This window comes from Lithobates pipiens, unplaced genomic scaffold (genome assembly GCF_037356315.1).
Source record: "Lithobates pipiens isolate NorthernLeopardFrog02 unplaced genomic scaffold, aLitPip1_a1.2 Scaffold_23, whole genome shotgun sequence".
Lineage (NCBI taxonomy): Eukaryota > Metazoa > Chordata > Amphibia > Anura > Ranidae > Lithobates > Lithobates pipiens.
Window position 1 is genome coordinate 334,561,600 of NW_027507785.1, and position 19,704 is coordinate 334,581,303.

The following is a 19,704-nucleotide window of genomic DNA, read 5'->3' on the forward strand; positions in this document are numbered from 1 at the left end:
TAACCCTTTCACCACTGATCACCGTATAAGTGTTACGGGTGACTGGTTAGTTTGCTTTTTATAGCATCAGGGCACCCACCATTTATTACCCAATAAAGGTTTAACCCCCTGATCACCCGGCGGGTGATATCAATTAGGTTTTAGGGTCAGGGTCTGCGTCGCCCCAGGCAGCGCTAGGTTAGTGCCAGTACCGCTAACACCCATGCGCAAAGCATAAACCTCCCGTAGTGGTATAGAATCTGAACAGATCAATATCTGATCAGATCTATACTAGCGTCCCCAGCAGTTCAGGGTTCCAAAAAAACGCATTGTTAGCGGGATCAGCCCAGATACCTGCTAGCACCTGCGTTTTACCCCTCCGCCCAGCCCACCCAAGTGCTGTATCGATCGATCACTGTCACTTACAAAACACTAAACACATAACTGCAGCGATCGCAGAGTCAGGCCTGATCCCTGCCATCGCTAACAGGTTTTTTTGGTAGCATTTTATATTTGAATCCGGAAGGCAGTGCTTGGTTTTCGGGGTCCCGTACGTGGCTAGGCTCCCAAAAAGTCCCACACATGTGGTATCCCTGTACTCGGGAGAAGCAGCAGAATTTATTTTGGGGTGTAATTTGACTTATGCCCATAGCATGTGTGAGCAATATATCATTTAGTGACAACTTTGTGCAAAAAAAAAAAAGTTTGTAATATTCCCGCAACTTGTGGCAAAATATAAAATATTCCATGGACTCAACATGCCTCTCAGTAAATAGCTTTGGGTGTCTACTTTCCAAAATGGGGTCATTTTGGGGGGTTTTGTGCTATTTTGGCATTTTATGGCCTTCGAAACTGTGATAGGTAGTGAGGAATGAAATCAAAAATTTGCACCCTTAGAAATCCTGGAGGCAGTGATTGGTTTTCGGGGTGCCGTGCGCGACTAGACTCCCAAAAAGTCCCACACATGTGGTATCCCCATACTCGGGAGAAGTAGCGGAATATATTTTGGGGTGCAATTCCACATATAACCATGGCATGTGTGAGCAATATATCATTTAGTGACAACTTTTTGTAAAAAAAAAAAATATTGTTTATTTTTTGTCATTATTCAATCCCTTGGGACAAAAAAAAAATAAAAATATTCAATGGTCTCAACATGGCCCTCAGCAAATAGCTTGGGGTGTCTACTTTCCAAAATTGGGTCATTTGGGGGGGTTTTGTGCCATCTTGGCATTTTATGGCCTTCAAAACTGTGATAGGTAGTGATAGCTGGTGAGGAGTAAAATAAAAAATGTATGCCCTTAGAAATCCTGAAGGCGGTGCTTGGATTTCGGGGTCCCGTACGCAGCTAGGCTCCCAAAAAGTCCCACACATGTGGTATCCCTGTACTCAGGAGAAGCAGCAGAATGTATTTTCGGGGTGTCATTTCACATATGCCCATAGCATGTGTGAGCAATATATCATTTAGTGACAACTTTGTGCAAAAAAAAAAAAAAAAGTTTGTAATATTCCCGCAACTTGTGGCAAAATATAAAATATTCCATGGACTCAACATGCCTCTCAGTAAATAGCTTGGGGTGTCTACTTTCCAAAATGGGGTCATTTTGGGGGGTTTTGTGCTATTTTGGCATTTTATGGCCTTCGAAACTGTGATAGGTAGTGAGGAGTAAATTCAAAAATTTGCACCCTTAGAAATCCTGAAGGCAGTGATTGGTTTTCGGGGTGCCGTGCAGGACTAGACTCCCAAAAAGTCCCACATATGTGGTATCCCCGTACTCAGGAGAAGCAGAATATATTTTGGGGTGCAATTCCACAAATAACTATGGCATGTGTGAGCAATATATCATTTAGTGACAACTTTTTGTAAACTTTTTTTTTTTTTTTTTTTTTGTCATTATTCAATCACTTGGGACAAAAAAAAAAAAAAAAAAAAAATATTCAATGGGCTCAACATGCCCCTCAGCAATTTCCTTGGGGTGTCTACTTTCCAAAATGGGGTCATTGGGGGGGTTTGTACTGCCCTGCCATTTTAGCACCTCAAGAAATGAGATAGGCAGTCAAAAATTAATAGCTGTGTAAATTCCAGAAAATGTACTCTAGTTTGTAGACGCTATAACTTTTGCGCAAACCAATAAATATACGCTTATTGACATTTTTTTTACTAAAGACATGTGGCTGAATAAATTTTGCCCTCAATGTATGACTAAAATTTAGTTTATTCGATTTTTCTTATAACAAAAAGAAGAAAATATCTTTTTTTTTTCAAAATTTTCGCTCTTTTTCCATTTATATCGCAAAAAATAAAAATCGCAGAGGCAATCAAATACCATCAAAAGGAAGCTCTATTTGTGGGAAGAAAAGGACGCAAATTTCGTTTGGGTGCAATATTGCATGACCGCGCAATTACCAGTTAAAGCAGCGCAGTGCGAAATTGGAAAAAGACCTCTGGTCCTTAAGGTGTTTATTGGTCCGAGGCTGAAGTGGTTAAAGGCTTAAAGAAGAGTATCCAGCTTCTAACTAATATGGTTTTACTTCCTCCATCAGCTCATCCCCCACAGCTATTACCATTCGGATCAATTGACCCTCCTTTTTAGATTGTAAGATCAAATGAGCAAGGCCCTCCGATTCCTCTTGTACCAAAATTGTAATGTAACTGTAACATCTGCCTTTTTTTTTGTTAAGCGCTGCGCAAACTGTTGGTGCTATATAAATCCCGAATAATAATAATAATAATAATACAAATAAATTGCTAAAAATACACTTTACAAGTGTACAATGTGAAAAAAGGAAGTGGAAGCGGGGAAGTGGGCGGAAGTGACGCGTCACGCTCGACCACATCCAACACGTTTCGTCAGGGTTTCCTCAGCACATGACCCCCGACGACGTCAGACGTGCTGACGAAACACACTGGATGTGGTCGAGCAAGACACGTCACTTCCGCCCAAAGTGGAACACAGAACAGCACCATGAGGAGACTGTTTCTTTTCTGCGTCCCTCCACAACGGGAATATCTAGTATCCACTTGCTGTATATGACTCCTGTAATGGGGGGGGGGTCATGTAAATCTGGTGAGTAGGCCGAGTGATCGGTGTTGGTGGAGGAAGAATTTCCAGTCGCTTGATTGTCGGATCCGTGAGATCTTTGGAAATCACTTGAAAGTTTTTGGACTATTAATATTACACATTTGAATGAGTTTTTTTGGACACTGCACCTGACTATCTGCCACTCACTGGCAACATTAGGTGGCAATCCCAATGCACATTTATTTGTTTTGCACTTTATTCATTTATACAATTCATCCACTAGAGACATCTGGTGGTTGTTTTTTGATATTGCATATCTATTTACAAGGTGATCGGTTCATCACTGATTTCCAATGTGCTGGAACCCCTCAGTACAGAAGGACGCCCCCCCATGTCTCTAGAACCAGGCATGTTGTACCGCAAAGCAGAACGCAACTTAGCTCTGGCTATGATCCCAGGCCTCAGATATGAAGACTCAGCTGCTGGGTAGCAGGAGTAGGGTGACTATATCACTGTAGAATAAAAGGTGAAGCTGCCTGCGGGAGACTGATGGAATAAATGGAGGCAACTTTTATAGGATATACACCCCACCCCCCCCCCCCCCCGGGGGTCATGTGTCCTATTGATAGGGTTGCCAGTAGCCCCGCCCACCTGCTCCGGTGTCCGGCTGTACAGCCTCTCCAACTGCTCTTTCCTCCGACGTTCGTGAGTGGCATCAAACACCGGGCTCTTCAGCTCCGTCCCAGGAGTGGCACGAACGTTTCCCAGCTTGGCACAGATGCTGTAATAGCGATCTTTCAGGTCTTCCGTTGACCTTTTCTGTTAAAAAAAATAAATAAAAACACACAAGAGAAAAAAAGTAATTATAACATGCATGCTGGGAAATGCGTATTGTTCCAGGACACGAAACCGGGGGAAACCCGCGGCAAACACCTATTGAGAGGACTCTCATACCCCGCCAATTCTGACTCCCCTCTCCTACATGTAAAAATTATATATTTTTCCTAGAAAATTACTCAGAACACCCCCCCCCCCCAAAAAATAAATACATTAATATAAAAAATGGAATTACGTACGGTAATGTCCTTTTCCAGGAGTCTTTCAGGACAGCCACCTTAGAGAGACACCGGCTCCTCCCCTCTGAGGAAACACCGCCTTCATTTTCATGATTTAAGCCTCCTCCTCCCTTCGTTCCTCAGTTCTTCCAGAGTACCTCCGGCCAACTGGGGAGACACAAGAACACGTCAAACAAATAAACTTTTTAAGTCTTACCTGTCGGCCTCATGTAATGAGTTCCCGATGATCTGCAAACAATTTGGGTGGGAACCGGTGCTGTCCTGAAAGACTCCTGGAAAAGGACATTACCGGTACGTAATTCCATTTTTCCCCAATCGTCTTTCAGGACAGCCACCTTAGAGAGGATAAGCGAGTACATTACCTTAGGGTGGGACCACTGCCTGCAGTACTATACGGCCAAAGGCTTGGTCTTTGGCTGACAGAAGATCCAGTCTATAATGTTTCACAAACGTAGAAACACTGGACCACGTTGCAGCACTACGGATCTGTGCAGGAGATGCCCCAGCCCACTCTGCCTGAGAAGATGCTACTGCCCCGGCTGAGTGTGCTCTAACCCCAACTGGAGGATCTAACCCCCCTGTCACGTAAGCCTGTCCAATGGCTAACCTTAACCATCTAGCTATCATACGTTTAGAGGCTTTGGAACCCTTCCTAGCCCCAGAAAACAACACAAAAAGTGAATCAGATTTCTTGAACTGACCTTGTGCAATCCAAATAATGAAGAACACATCTTTTAACATCTAATCTGTGAAACATGTGTTCCTGTTCTCTTACTGGATTCGAACAGAAAGTAGGTAGCACAATCTCCTGTATTCTTATGGAAACTAGAGGCTACCTTAGGTAAAACAAAAAGGTGCCCTAATAGAAAGGGCTTCGAGTTCACCTACCGTATTTGCCGGCGTATAAGGCGGCTGGGCAGATAAGACGACCCCCTAATCTTCCATTTTAAATGTTGGATTGTGGTATACTTGCCGTATAAGACGACCCCCTTCCGACCAGTCTGTCAGCCTGCTGGATGTGCGGTAATGCTGTATGTTCAGTAGCGCTAAGCCAATCACAGCGAGCGATGTATTCTATTAAAGAATACAAAGCCTGCTCGGATTGGCAGGGGCTGTAACATCATCAGCCCGCGCCTCTGACTCTCAAAGCCAATCAGAGCAGGCTACCGTATGTAGCCTGCTCGGATTGGCAGAGGTGGTTACTCCAATCCGAGCAGGCTTTGTATTCTCTAATAGAATACATCGCTTGCCAGGATTGGCTCAGCGGTGTATACAGTATTACCGCACATTCAGTAAGCATCCAGAGGGATGCTATGCAGCGGGCGACTTGCATACAAGACGGCTTTGCTTTATACCCGGCGTATAAGACGACCCCCACTTTTTGGCTGTTTGCTTTTAGTGTAAAAAGTCGTCTTATACGCCGGAAAATACGGTACTCTCCTTGCTGTAGTGATTGCCACCAAAAATACAGTTTTGAGAGTGATCAATTTTAACGAGCAAGGTTCTAACGGCTCAAAAGGTTCCCCTGTGAGAACCTGTAAAACCAAAGCAAGATCCCGACTGGGAAGGGGGCGACCAAAGGCTTGGTCTTCGCCTACTTAAGGTTCTGAAGAACCTTACTATACCAAGGACTGACATTAGATGTCTATCCAGAAATACGCTTGAAACGGATACCTGACTCTCCAATGTTTCGGGGCTAACCTTTTATCTGCCCCTGACCGCAGGACCTCTAGAACGGCCCCCGAGCTGTGCTCATTGAAGGAGTTCTCTGAGCACCAGCTATTGAACCGCCTCTATACCTTCAGGAAAATGGTCTGAGCGTCCATTTACCTGCAATTCAAAAGAGTGGCTACTAACAGTCTGAGACCCCTTTGCCGTTCGGTAATTCCTCAGTAGCCAAGCTGCAAGGTTCCACCTGGGGACAGCAGATTGGACACCGGGAAAAACCCCGGGGAGTTCCACCGACAGGCCCTTCAGAATGGAGAACCACGGCCTCCTGGGCCAATGAGGTGCGATTAGAAAGAGATGGTAATCTCCACCTGAAACTTCCTTAACTCTGCAGGAATCAGGACGGGAATCAGGACGGGAAGGGGGAAAGCATAGCACCTAGAGAAACCCTAAGTCTGTGCTTAGTGCGTCTGCTTCCGACATCCCATCTCCCCTGCTCATAGAACAGGAGATGGCTTCTCCCTTGGGGCAAAAGAAGTCTATCGAAGGAATCCCCCTCCACCGGGTGATCACTTCGAAAACGTCCTGTTTGAGAACCTGGTTGCTCTCTCCCCGCGTTCTCCCTCCAATTTTGAGGGTCTCTTTGACTCCTTCCTCCTTGGATATTGGCCAAATCCACTCTAGGCCTTGTGACAAACATGCTCCCCTATCCCACCAAAGGGACTTTAAAATACGGGCTGTGTAGTATTATCTCAATGGTCTAAGTCGGCTATCCACTGCTACCTTGACAGCACAGGACTGTCAGCTGTGACCTTTGCCATTCGGTGATCAGTCGTGAGCCACCGTGCTAAAGCTAGCAACGGACACCCTCGTGATTTGGCACAGGGTGGACTAGAACTCAGACATACGCAATCCAACCGCAGACTGCGCCTTTGGGAGACGGCGCGCATTGTCACACGCCACCGCTCCTGGCTTCTTTACCTGAGTTAGAACCGAAACCAAAGAGTCTTAAGACCCTCTACTGTGGCCCCAAACCTTCAAGATGAATAGTCTGCAGAGGACGGTAACGCAACCCCGTCCACTGAACAGCTAGGAGCGTGGATGTCAGCAAGCTCAACCTGACCCTCTTCACCCAGGAAGGCCCTTGGGAAGAAGTTTAAGATGAGTTTCCCTAGGTTCAGAGGCCAACCCAAGCTCACTAATAGGTCCCTTGTAAGCTGTGGATCCCCGTTCAACTGCGCCAGAGAAGGGACAAACAGGAGAAGATCGTCAAGATACACGATCACAGAGACTACCCTGAGACGCAGGAAGGACAGAACCTCTACCATCGCTTTGGTGAAGATACGAGGGAGAAGGGGATAGCCCAAAGGGGAGTGCTTTAAACGGAAGGTGTAGCACCCCTACAGAGGTTATTACTGCCAGCATGAGGAAACGCTGGTGGCTCTCTGCGATGGAAATATGCAGGTATGCATCCTTACTATCGATGCCCTGAAACAGTTTTGGTGGAAGAGGTGCCCTCACCCCGTGACTAAAACCAACCAAAAGCTTCTGTAGGTGACCAAGACACCCAGACGATTCAGGTTCAGGATGAGCCTGAACTTTTCCGAAGGCTTGTGAACCATAAGAGAGAGGATAGAAGCCTTGCCTGTTAAACCTGCTGGGACCTTTATTACCACTTCCTATTCCTCTAACTCCTGCAGAGGAAAGAAAGGCACATTTTGTCAGCTCAGTGACAAGGAGTCTCAAAAGGGGGAAACTCTGAAAACTCCACACGGTAACCTCCTTTGATGATCCCCAACACCAACTGATTGGAGGTGATCGTCTCCCACTGGGGGAGGAAGGACCCTTTTTAACTGCTCCCCTTATTTTTTCTTAAGGGGAAAGGCCTCTTTCTTATAAGTCGTGCGATAGCACTGCTTCAAGACCTGGCCCAAACAGCAGGTCTCCCCTAAAGAGGAATTCCACCGAGCTTTGATCTGGACGCCCTGTCCCTCTGCCATGTCTACAGCCTTAAGGCCCTCCAGGCTGAGTTGGTCAGAGCCGAGGACCTTGCATACAACCGAATGGATTGAGCCGAAGCATCCGCAGAGTATGCCAACGCCTAAAGCAGCACGGGAAAAGGAGGATAGAAAAGACTCCTCTGCCGTAATTGCTTCATCTGGATAAGCCAATACTTTGTACTACGAGCCACCACTGTGGCTGCTATGGCAGGCTTAGAGATTTCCTTATGGTAAATCTTCAAACCATAGGGTCTGAAAGTACCCCCATGTCCCCAAGGACAGGTCAGTATGCCTGGACATCTGAGAAAAGGCCGCATCTAATCTGGGGGATTTTATTCCAGATGAGAGCCTCCTCTTCCGCCCAAGGAAACCTTTGCTTTAATGCACCAGAAAAGAAAAGTTTTCTATCGGGATCCTGCCATCCTTGATGGCATCGATCAAGACGTCATGACCCGGGAACACCCGCTCCCCCTAGGCCCTAGTACATCTGATTGTGGGGTGACAGTGCCTCCTAAGTGACTTGGACAGCCCTCAAGAGCCTTTCCATCTCATCCAGGGGAAGTTTATACCGTGAGGTTCTTTTGGGTTCCCCATCCAAGTCCTCACCCTCAGTCTCCCTCTGGGAGTCTGAGACGGCCCTGTCAACTTCTTCCTCAACTTCCCTCTGGAACCCTCTGGATTCTCCCTAACCTGTGGGAGGAACAACCATTGGGTTAGGTGGAACACTCTGCTGTGCTGGTGAAAAGAGTGCTCTGGAGCTGAGGGCATTGAAAACTTCACAGAAGCCGCCAGATCTGCACCCTGTTCTGCTGCCTGCTTTCTAATGGCACCCAAACAGAGCTACGGACTGAGCTATCCAGGCCTTTAATACACTCCTAACAAAGTGCCTTGAACCGGGAATTCCCCAAAGAGGCTCTACATGAAGGACACTTCCTCCAAGAACCAAGGGGGGACCTGCTTAAGTCTTTCTGAGATACCGAAGCAAAAGAGAGAGAGCAGCATAAACTTTAAAAAGAAAAGAAACACCAGCACTACTTAAGAGGACCACCGGGAGTGCCCCCTCCCAGGATCAAACTCCGCCTGGATCCCAGACGCACTGCCCTTCCCCCCGACCACCTAGGGGGAAAACACACCAGTGGAGCTACTGGTTATAAGGTAAGGGAACCCCTCTCCAGGGCTATTACCTTTGAGTGGCTGGTGCTGTTATCTCCAGGAGTTCTTGAAGCCTCTGCTTCGGACATTCTCCCGTTGAGGAAGCGTGGTACGAACGTGCCTCCAACAGCTACCTGTGCAACTGTAGAAAGAGAGGCTGCACCAGCCGAACGCTAGGTTCCCCTTCACGTGCCGCGTCCGGAACCGGAAGACGCGGATCGAACGAAGGGGTCCGCCCCCACCCGAACTGACGTCGCCCGCCTACCGGTCCGGCTTCCAGCTCCCAGCCGGCTGTATACACAGGGGGGCCCTGGACGCCTTCGTTCAGCGCCCCACTGGGCGAAACGCAGGGATGAACCTCCCCAAAAACTTCCTGCTTTCCCCAAGCGAAGATTGGAGTGCGTGTAAAGGTCAGTCGAGAGTTCAGCTTCCCCAGCCGACCGGACCGTTTGTTCCGTTGAAACACCCACGGGTGAACGAACGGACGACCCCATAAACTTCCTGCTTCCCCAAGCGAAGTTTAGGGTATATGGACAGTACGAACACTTCAGCTCCCCGCCGATAGGACTGTCCCGGACCGACCGATAAATGGTCGGATAGCCGAACGGGGCCGGGGCTCCGCTCGGATAGCTTCAGTTTCACCAACCGAATTCAGCTTTCAGGTTCCTTGGCGATGTCTCCCCGCCGGAGGAAACACCATAACTGAGGAACGAAGGGAGGAGGAGGCTTAAATCATGAAAATGAAGGCGGTGTTTCCTCAGAGGGGAGGAGCCGGTGTCTCTCTAAGGTGGCTGTCCTGAAAGACGATTGGGGAAAATATAAATATATATATATATATATATATATATATATATATATATATATATATATATATATATATATATATATATATGTGTGTGTATGTATGTATGTGTGTGTAATATATATATATTTTTTTTCATTTATTTTTTAGCAGAGACCCTAGAGAATAAAACGTCAGTCATCATTGCAACTTTTTATGTCACACAGTATTTGCGCAGCAATTTTTCAATTTGGGCGGTTTCATGAATAAAAAACAAAACAAAACAAAACAAAAAAAAAACGATTTTTGTATAATGTGAAAGATATTATGCCGAGTAAATAGATACCCAACATGTCATGCTTTAAAAAAAATCACACAAGCTGGTAGAATGGCGCCAAACTTCGCTAGTTAAAAATCTCCATAGGCGACACTTTAAGACCCCTTTCACACCACACCGCCGATAGCGTGGATGGTAAAACGCCGCTATTCTTAGGGATTTGCGGCGGATTTTGGCTGCTAGCGGGGCGCTTTTACCCCCCCGCTAGCGGCCGAGAAAGGGTTAAAACAGCGGAGTTTTGCCGGCGGTATTACAGCGCTGCTCCATTGATTTCAATGGGGAGCAGCGGTGGAGGAGCGGTAAACACACCGCTTCTTCACCGCTCCAAAGAAGCTGCTGGCAGGACTTTTCCCTGACGTCCTGCCAGCGCACAGCTCCAGTGCGAAAGCCCTCGGGGGAATCACACTACAGACAATGGTGCAGTTTGAGGGCGGATTGCAGGCGCTATTTCTAACGCTATAGCTCCTGCAAAACGCCCTGGTGTGAAAGGGGTGTAAATGTTTAAGGAGGTTACCAGTTCTGAGTTGCAGAGGAGGTTTAGTGCTACAATTATCGCTCTCGCTCGTTCACAGCAATGCCTCACATGTGGTTTAAACGCTGTTTACATATGTGGGCGCAACATACGTATGCATTCGCTTCTGCATGCGAGCACTTTAACCACTTTAATACCCCCTTTCTGCCCAGGCCAATATTCAGCTTTCAGCGCTGTCGCATTTTAAAATGACAATTGCGCGGTCATGCAACACCGTACCCAACAAAGTTTTTATAATTTTGTTCCTACAGATGGAGCTTTCTTTCGGTGGTATTTGATCACCTCTGGATTCTTTTTTTTTTTTTGCAAAACAAATAAAGATAAAAAAAAGACCAAAAACTTAAAAAAAAAAAAAAAAAAAAATTCTTTGTTTTTGTTATAAAATTTTGTAAATAAGCAAGTTTTCTCCTTCACTGGTGGGCATTGATGAGGCACCGATTATCAGTGTTCTGATTATACGTGCAGTCCCACCAGGGCAAGCCTCCTCGGGGCCCACCAGCGCAAGCCTCCTCGGGGCCCACCAGCGGGAGGAGCCCACCAGGGCAAGCCTCCTCGGAGCCAGGCAAGCCTCCTCGGAGCCCACCAGGGCAAGCCTCCTCGGTGCCCACCAGGGCAAGCCTCCTCGGAGCCCACCAGGGCAAGCCTCCTCGGAGCCCACCAGGGCAAGCCTCCTCGGAGCCCACCAGGGCAAGCCTCCTCGGAGCCCACCAGGGCAAGCCTCCTCAGAGCCCACCAGGGCAAGCCTCCTCAGAGCCCACCAGGGCAAGCCTCCTCAGAGCCCACCAGGGCAAGCCTCCTCGGAGCCCACCAGAGCAGCCTCATCAGTGCCCACCAGTGAAGGTGAAAAAAGAATTACCTGTTTGCAAAATTTTAGAACTATAAATAAAAAAAAAAGCTTCTTTTCAAAATTTCTTTTTTCGTTTGTTTAGAAAAAAATAGAAACCTCCAGTGGTGATTAAATACCACCCAAAGAAAGCTCTATTTGTGGGAAAAAAAAGGCAAGGGGTTAAATTCCAAGGTCCCCTCTGCCCTCTGTCGAAGCGAACTGAACACAGGCTGCGCTCGGTTAGCTTCTTCTGCGCCCAAGGCGGCTGGAGTTTGGCTGTGAATCTGGAAGTGCTCAGAGCCGAGTGCTTCTGGGGGGTTCACATCAACAATGGGAGATCAGGGAATGGATGTTTGCTGGACTTCTGCCACTCTCCCTCCTGGACATCTGTTATGGAGGCCCCGGGCACCCAGGAGGGACAGGTAAGCCCAGGACACACGGCAGGGTGAGGGGGGGGGGCAAGAAGAACATCACTTCTACCACATAGCTGGGGTCTGGGAAAACAAATGTTAGCAAAGTGACAGCATCCAGTATAAGATGATGTTACTCCTGTAGTAATAGCACAGCCGCTGCATACGGATCATCTCCTGATTCCACTTGGACCAAGCTGGTGAGGCTGCCCACTATTTCCTGCAGCCCGCCCCCCACCCGTCCTATCCGGGCCACTTACCTTGTACTGCTGGTGATCGTAGCGATCGTGGATGACGATGAAGCGCAGATCAAAGCGGTGGCAGAGGTCAAAGAGATGGTCGGTCTCGGCCTTTGTCCAGCTGTCATCGTGGAGGTACATCTGATATTCCTGTTCTGAGTACACGGGAACCTGAACTGTCTGCAAAGGAGATACACAAATCATTAGAATACGGAGCGTGAGCTCTTCAGGCGAGGAAGTCAGCTGGCAATGTATCAATAGAAGGACTGGAGTTTTATTATCAAGGCTTTATTTGCATCAGAAGGGTTGTCCGTTCCCCAGAAAGCCTGTTGGAAGGAGGTCAGATAAGAGGTACAATGTACCGGTCAGGAAGCAGTGGCGGCCCGTCCACGACAGACCACGTATAGCAGGGGGAGGCAACCAGGGGCCCTCCAGATGTTGCAGAACTACAAGTCCCAGCATGCCTCTGGAAGTAATTGTAACTGCCAGCCTTGCAATGCCTCATGGGAAATATAGTTCCACAACAGCTGGAGGGCACCGGGTTGCCTCCCCCTGATGTATAGTGGGCATAGGGCAATCTGATATTTTACAAATAAAACGCTCACATAGGCCTCATGATCACTGGATGTGAAAAACACCATATATAGGAGCAGGGGCATACGTACGAGGGGGGGGGGGGGGGTCCCCATTGCAATAATGGCTGCATGCTTGAGGGCGGCGGTATGTAGAGGAACCCGTCCCCCCATATAGCCACATCCTCCGCTCCCTCCTGCAGACATTCAGCAGCTACAGGAAGGAAATGGAGAGCATCAGTTCCTCCACATTTCGCTCCCACTGCCTCCCTATCCCGCTGCCAAGTGTGCTTTCCTGCCCCGCCCTGCCCCGCAGCACTACTTGATGCCAATCACGACTCTTTTTTTATACTCATTCATAGCTGGGGCATAGTAATCTGTGTTTACTATGCTTCACTTTATGAAGGAACAGGAAGCCTCTGTATAGAGCTATTCCTGTTCATTCCTTCTGTGTAGCTGAGGTTGCAGAAAAATGGACTGATGAGTCTGTCCTCAGACCCTTTCCTGTTCTCAAACGTGAGACACGAGAGGCCAGTTTATCAGCGGAGTTCCTAAAAAAAAAAAAAAAAAAAAAAAAAAAGGATACAAAAAAAAATAAAAAAAATAAATGGTCAACAATAAATAAAAACGGTAAATAAATAAAAATGGTAAAAAAATAAAATAAAAATAAAATACTAAATAGCAGTGGCGGAACTCCCAGGGTAGCACTTGCAGCTGGGCTGTGGTGTTCCACCACCGTGGGAGGGCCCTTAAGAGAGCAGGAAGGTGGCCAGCTGCAGGACCATAATAAAGGGTCCCAGGATCAGTGAGGAGGGCCCCAGTCAAGGGCAGGGGGGGGGGCCTCCTCATGGTTTCTTGCCCAGAAGGTTCAAGTTACACCTCCGTTTAGAAGCATTTTACTTATTTTGCCCCTCAGGAGGCAGAAAAACCCCAAAGCATCGCTTGACGCACCTAAAAAAACGCATGTAAAACACACTTCTGGCCTTGTTTCCATCTTAGATTTCTTTCAGTCACCTGCTGCTAAGCCGTCTCTTTAGAAAACCCCCTTAGACTGCTTTTACACTGCTGGGGTGCGATTTTTTTCCTACACCGCCGGTGCTGCAATGCTTACCCAACATGCTTAGAGTGGATTAGCTGCGCTTTGCCATAGAGAGTTATATTGTGTCTCGCAACGCTTGCAGCATGCAGAAGTTCTGATGTTCTTTCAGAAAGCACATCAAACACGCAGGACACAATATAAATCTATGGGAAAGCACAGCTTAACCTGCACCAAACAGGTCGGTGAGCTGCGCTACACCCCCGTGGTGTAGGAAAAAACAGGCTGCGGCAGTGTGAAAGCAGACTAAGGGGGTTTTCTAAAGAGACAACTTAGCAGCAGGTGACTGAATGAAATTTAAAGCGGTTCTTCACCCTAAAGGGGAAGTTCCGCTAGTATTATCCCTCCCCCCCTCCGGTGCCACAATCGGCACCTTTCGGGGGGGAGGGGGGTGCAGTTACCTGGATAATCCAGGTAACTGCACCCACTTCCGGCCAGACCGCCGCATGGCTCCGCCCATCGCCGCATGGCTCCGCCCCCCCCCCCCCCGTTGTGTTCTGGGAAACACAGTTCCCAGAGACACAGCGGGGAACCAGCGCAGCGCGACTCGCGCATGCGCAGTAGGGAACCGGGCAGTGAAGCCCTCTTGCTTCACTTCCCGATTCCCTGACAGAGGATGGCGGCGGTGGCTGCAGCGAGACGAGCGATCGCTCGTCATCTGCCGCCGACATCGCTGGACCCTGGGACAGGTAAGTGTGATATTATTAAAAGTCAGCAGCTGCAATATTAGTAGCTGCTGGCTTTTAATATTTATTTTTTTTGTGCAGCTCCTCTTTAAGATGGAAACAAGGACAGAAGTCTCTGCTATGAATCATCCACTTGTTTGTATAAAATTCCAGCCTTTAGCTACTGAGCACTGTAAACAAGATATAAAAAAATAAATAAAAAGACATAAATATATATATATATATATTTCGTGATCATACATCACGGGACACAGGAGCTTCATTACATAGTGGGTTATATAGGCACCTCTGGTGATTGGACACTGGTTGACCCTAATTAAGGAGAATTCCTCCCCTATATAACCCCTCCCATCCGGGAGGCACCTCAGTTTTTTCGCCAGTGTCTGGTCGATGGTCACGTAAAACTTAGCTCTATGCGGGTCCCGGCGAGAGCCGAAGGGCTACAACAAACCGGATCCATACCTCGGGCCGATATTTGACTCCCAAGATGGTATGGTACCCGGGCCTCGTTTGCCGAAGACACGAGGTTTTGCCTGTAAGTCCTCTCCATTGGAAGACTGGACTCTGGGACAACCAGACTTGGGGTACTGTTGACTCAGGGCGCCCGTAAGTTTCTGGCAGAGTTTTTTACAAGGCCCAGGTAGGAGGATCTTTTCGTAAGAACCCCAGATACGCCTGAAGGTTGGCTAACAATACCCGCCGTGATGGGTGAAGGCTGGAATTGGTCTGAACACAGCAATTCCTGCGGCGGGGAACAGGTATGGGAAGTCATCCTATATATTTAATATATGAATGGATTTCTTCACTGTGAGTAGTTGTATGTCTTACCTGGTTTCCTCCACTAGATGGAGTAAGAGCAGCCTGATGCATACTTACATGCCTTTCAATACTAACACGCTCAGTGAAGTGCCTGGTTCTCCAGCTCTCACGTCTCCTTGCAGTCCCTGCCACAATAAAGGTAAAAAAGGGGTCCCACGCAGATCAGGGGGTCCCAGGTCACTCCTTTTGGGTTCTCCTCCCCCCCCCCGGATCCCGCGGTCCTCGTGCACGCGCGCGGGCGCGTGCACGCGCGCCGGGCGCGCTCCCGGCCTAATGGGGAAAGGGGGGGGGGGTGTGGTTGCCAGCTGTGCACAATCAGGTGCTCTATGCTGTAATGCAGGCGCCAAAACGGCCGATTTAAAAGCCCAGAGCGTCAGGGGACTGTAAGGTGAGACACAGGAGCTGTGGGCTGTAAGCATCCGTGGGATTGGATCCAGGCAAACCCTAAGACACCTACTCGGCATCATATTGTGCAGTTAAGCTAATATTGATTTATTGTGAGACTTTAAGCACAAACAAGTGATTGCATTTTACATTAGTAACTCTGCTTTGTAGCTCAGTACTATGTCTCCTCGTAAGAGGGTTTCAGGGGCAGGTAACAAAAGCACTGGCAAATCACCGCCTAGGTCCAGGGGTTCCAAGGGTGCATGCAGGTTACCATCCCCCTCTGCAAGAGTGGAGCCTGCATCTCAAGACGAGTCAGTGCCCCTTTCAGGCTTTGCAGCCTCTCCTAATGTCGCAGCCCCGGTCTATGTCACTGAGGACTCCCTTAGGGCTTCATTGGAGAGTTTTGAAGGGAGGATAATGAATTTTATTTCTGCTTCCCTAAAAGATAGCAGAAAAAGGGGTAGATCCCCTCCCTCTGCTGAAATCCCTCTCTCAGACAGCTGCTCTGAAAATGAGGAGAGATCCCTATCTTTAGAAAGGGATCATGAGCAGTCGGATCAGTCAGAGGATGAGGAGTTAGTCCCCTCCTCCCAGGCACTCAGAAAGCAGGTGCAGTATTACACTGAATTGGTGCGTACCACGTTCAGAATGCCGCCTGCTGAAGTCGCTACATCCTCTGTCTCTTCCCTGGGAGTCAGGAAAGCCCCACAGACTGCTTGTTCCTTCCCAATTCATCCTTTAATGGCTGACTTGATGTATGAGGACTGGGGACATCCCGATAAACTGTTTACTCCTCCCAAGAGGTTTTCTATGAATTATCCCGTGGAGGAAAGTTTCACCAAGAAATGGGGGGCCCCATCTGTTGATGCGGCTATCTCTTGTGTGAATAAAAACCTAACTTGTCCTTTGGATAATGCGCAGGTATTTAAGGATCCAGCTGACAAAAGGCTGGAAACCTTGTTAAAAGCCTCCTTTTCCATGGCCGGCGCTGTGGTGCAACCTACAGTCGCAGCCATAGGATTGTGTCAGTTCCTTAAGGAACAGGTTAAACAGATGTTTGAACTCCTCCCCAGCGAGGAAGTAGTGAAATATGCAGAGATGCCTCACATCCTATGTTTCATAATTGATGCGATTTTGGATTCTGTCCAACAAGCATCCCGTTTGTCCCTTATGTTGGTACACATGCGTAGGGCTCTATGGCTAAAAAATTGGGCCGCTGAGATGTCATGCAAAAAGCATTTGGCTGGGTTCCCATTTAAAGGGGAACGTTTGTTTGGAGAAGAACTAGATAAATTCATCCAAAATATCTCAGGAGGTAAATCTACACTCCTTCCAGTCAAGAAGAGTAAGCGTCCCTCATTCAGGCGTACTCTTTCTCCAGAAGCGTCAAGCTCTAAACAGTGGCGACGGCCTTCCCAGCCCTCCGCTGCTAGAAAGCCTCAGGGCCGAGCCCAGGGACAGAAAAAGACTTGGGGGCGGAAGCCTGCCAAGCAAACCTCCAAGACATCCTTGTGAAGGGGCGCCCCCGCTCGGCCGAGTGGGGGGAAGGCTCCTGCAGTTTGCAGGCGCCTGGCGGGAGGAGATTCAGGACAAATGGGTGATCTCTTCGGTATCTCTGGGCTACAGGCTAGAATTTCAGAAGATTCCACCCTTTCGTTTTCTAAGGTCAAGGATCCCCAAGGATCCAATAGAGCGGAAATCGCTACTCCTGGCCTTAGATCAATTACTATCCCAGGGTGTGATAGTAGAGGTGAGCCCGAAAGATCAGGGTTCAGGTTTTTATTCGAATCTCTTCACCGTCCCAAAACCAAACGGAAGTGTCAGACCTATCTTGGATCTGAGAGACTTGAACCGGTTTCTACACATCCAGACCTTCCGGATGCAGTCTATACGCACTGTGGTTTCCTCCCTGCAAGGGGGAGAATTCATGGCATCAATAGATATCAAAGACGCATATCTCCATGTGCCAATATTTCCCGCGCACCAGAAGTTCCTAAGGTTCGCGGTAGAGCAACGCCACTTTCAATTTGTGGCCCTGCCATTCGGCCTAGCCACGGCCCCCCGAGTCTTCACGAAGATTCTAGACCCTCTCTTAGCAACCTTAAGAGTTCAGGGCATAGCCGTCATGGCTTACCTAGACGACTTGCTTCTCGTAGAGAGAACTATAACGAGCCTAAGTCGCAGCGTCACCAAAACGCTGGAACATCTGGGCCGCCTAGGTTGGATTATAAACCTAGAAAAGTCGTCTCTGCAACCGACCACCAGGTTGGATTACCTGGGTCTGATTATCGACACCGCTCAGGGCAGGGTGTTCCTTCCAGGGCCAAAGGCCTTGGCCATTGGAGATCTGGTGCGCCTAGTTCTGGGCAGAAGATCTCCCTCTATTCGCCTATGTATGAGACTATTGGGAAAGATGGTCGCCTCATTCGAGGCCGTCCCATTTGCCCAGTTCCACTCAAGGCCCCTGCAAAGATGCATCCTTGCGATTTGGAACAGCAAGCCCCAATCCCTGGATCTTCCTATGCGTTTATCCCCTCGGGCACGCAAGAGTCTTGTTTGGTGGTTACAAACCAGAAATTTGCTAAAAGGCAAAACATTTCTTCCCCTCTCATGGAAGATTGTCACAACGGATGCCAGCTTGACAGGCTGGGGAGCCGTATTAGAGGGAACATGCTCGCAGGGAAAATGGTCTGCGACCGAAAGTCTGTTGCCCATAAATATCCTAGAGATTCGGGCAGTTTACATGGCACTCAGAGAGTGGTCTCACAGACTGCGAGGCTTCCCGGTTCGGATTCAGTCCGACAATGCCACCGCGGTGGCTTATATCAATCACCAGGGCGGTACCAGAAGTCTGGTGGCCCAAAACGAGGTGAATCGCATACTTGTCTGGGCAGAAGAGCATGTTCCGTGCCTCTCTGCAGTCTTCATCCCAGGTGTGGAGAATTGGCAGGCAGATTATCTCAGCCGCCAGCAGTTGTGCCCAGGAGAATGGGCTCTGCACCCCGATGTGTTTCGAGACATATGTTACAAGTGGGGCACTCCAGACGTGGATCTTTTTGCGTCCAGATTCAACAGGAAACTGGACAACTTTGTGTCAAGGACAAGAGATGCACTTGCTCAGGGGTCAGATGCTCTGACGGTTCCCTGGAATCAGTACAATCTGATCTATGCCTTCCCCCCGAACCCGCTACTGTCACGGTTCCTGGGAAGGGTCAAGAGGGAGGCGAAGTCGGTCCTTCTAGTGGCCCCGGCTTGGCCCAGGCGACCATGGTTCGCAGAAATCATGAAGCTAGCAGTGGGCAGGCCATGGACCCTCCCTCTCCGGCCAGATCTGCTCTCGCAGGGCCCAATTTACCATCCTGCTTTACGCAGTCTGAATTTGACGGTCTGGCTGCTGAGACCCACATTTTAAAAGACCGTGGTCTTTCGGGGCCAGTCCTTTCCACTCTGGTCAATGCCAGAAAGCCGGCCTCCAGGCGTATCTATTACAAGATCTGGAGGGCATATGTTTCCTGGTGTGAACCCAGGAGATGGCATCCCAGAAGGTATGTCATTAACAGAATCTTGGCCTTTCTCCAATCAGGCCTTGAATTGAATTTGGCCATAAGCACCATCAAGGTGCAGATTTCGGCCCTGTCGGTCTTTTTTCAAAGACCGCTTGCATCACATTCCCTGATACGGGCCTTTATCCAGGGGGCTATGCGGATGAGACCGCCAGTCAGACCTCCGGTATGCCCATGGGATCTGAATTTGGTTCTCTCGGCCTTAGTAGCCCAACCATTTGAACCTTTGCATCTTGCTTCGTTAGTCCTCTTGACAAAGAAGCTAGTCTTCCTAGTAGCCATATCCACGGCTAGAAGGGTATCAGAATTGGCGGCTCTTTCTTGTAAAGAGCCCTATTTAATTATCCATAAGGACCGAGTGGTCATGCGTCCCAACAGGTCCTTTCTACCTAAGGTGGTTTCAGGTTTTCATCTGAATCAAGATATAATCCTACCATCCTTTTTTCCAAATCCTCAGTCCATAGAGGAAGAATCCTTACACACTTTAGATGTGGTTAGAGCAATCAGTCTTTATCTTCAGGCAACTGCTCAGATAAGAAAAACTGACTGCTTATTTAT

At 48.5% G+C, this 19,704-nt stretch overlaps 1 protein-coding gene across 2 annotated transcripts in view; it reads right to left on the reverse strand.

Moving 5' to 3' along the window:
* Window positions 1-19,704, reverse strand: part of DMAP1 (DNA methyltransferase 1 associated protein 1) — a 130,282-nt gene that overhangs the window by 78,630 nt on the left and 31,948 nt on the right. For both annotated transcript variants that reach the window (XM_077450763.1, XM_077450762.1), the window contains exons 5-6: window positions 12,045-12,203; window positions 3,654-3,821 (exon numbers count right to left, since the gene is read on the reverse strand). In XM_077450763.1, coding sequence (XP_077306889.1) covers window positions 3,654-3,821; window positions 12,045-12,203 — 327 coding nt within the window. The remainder of the gene's footprint in view (window positions 1-3,653; window positions 3,822-12,044; window positions 12,204-19,704) is intronic.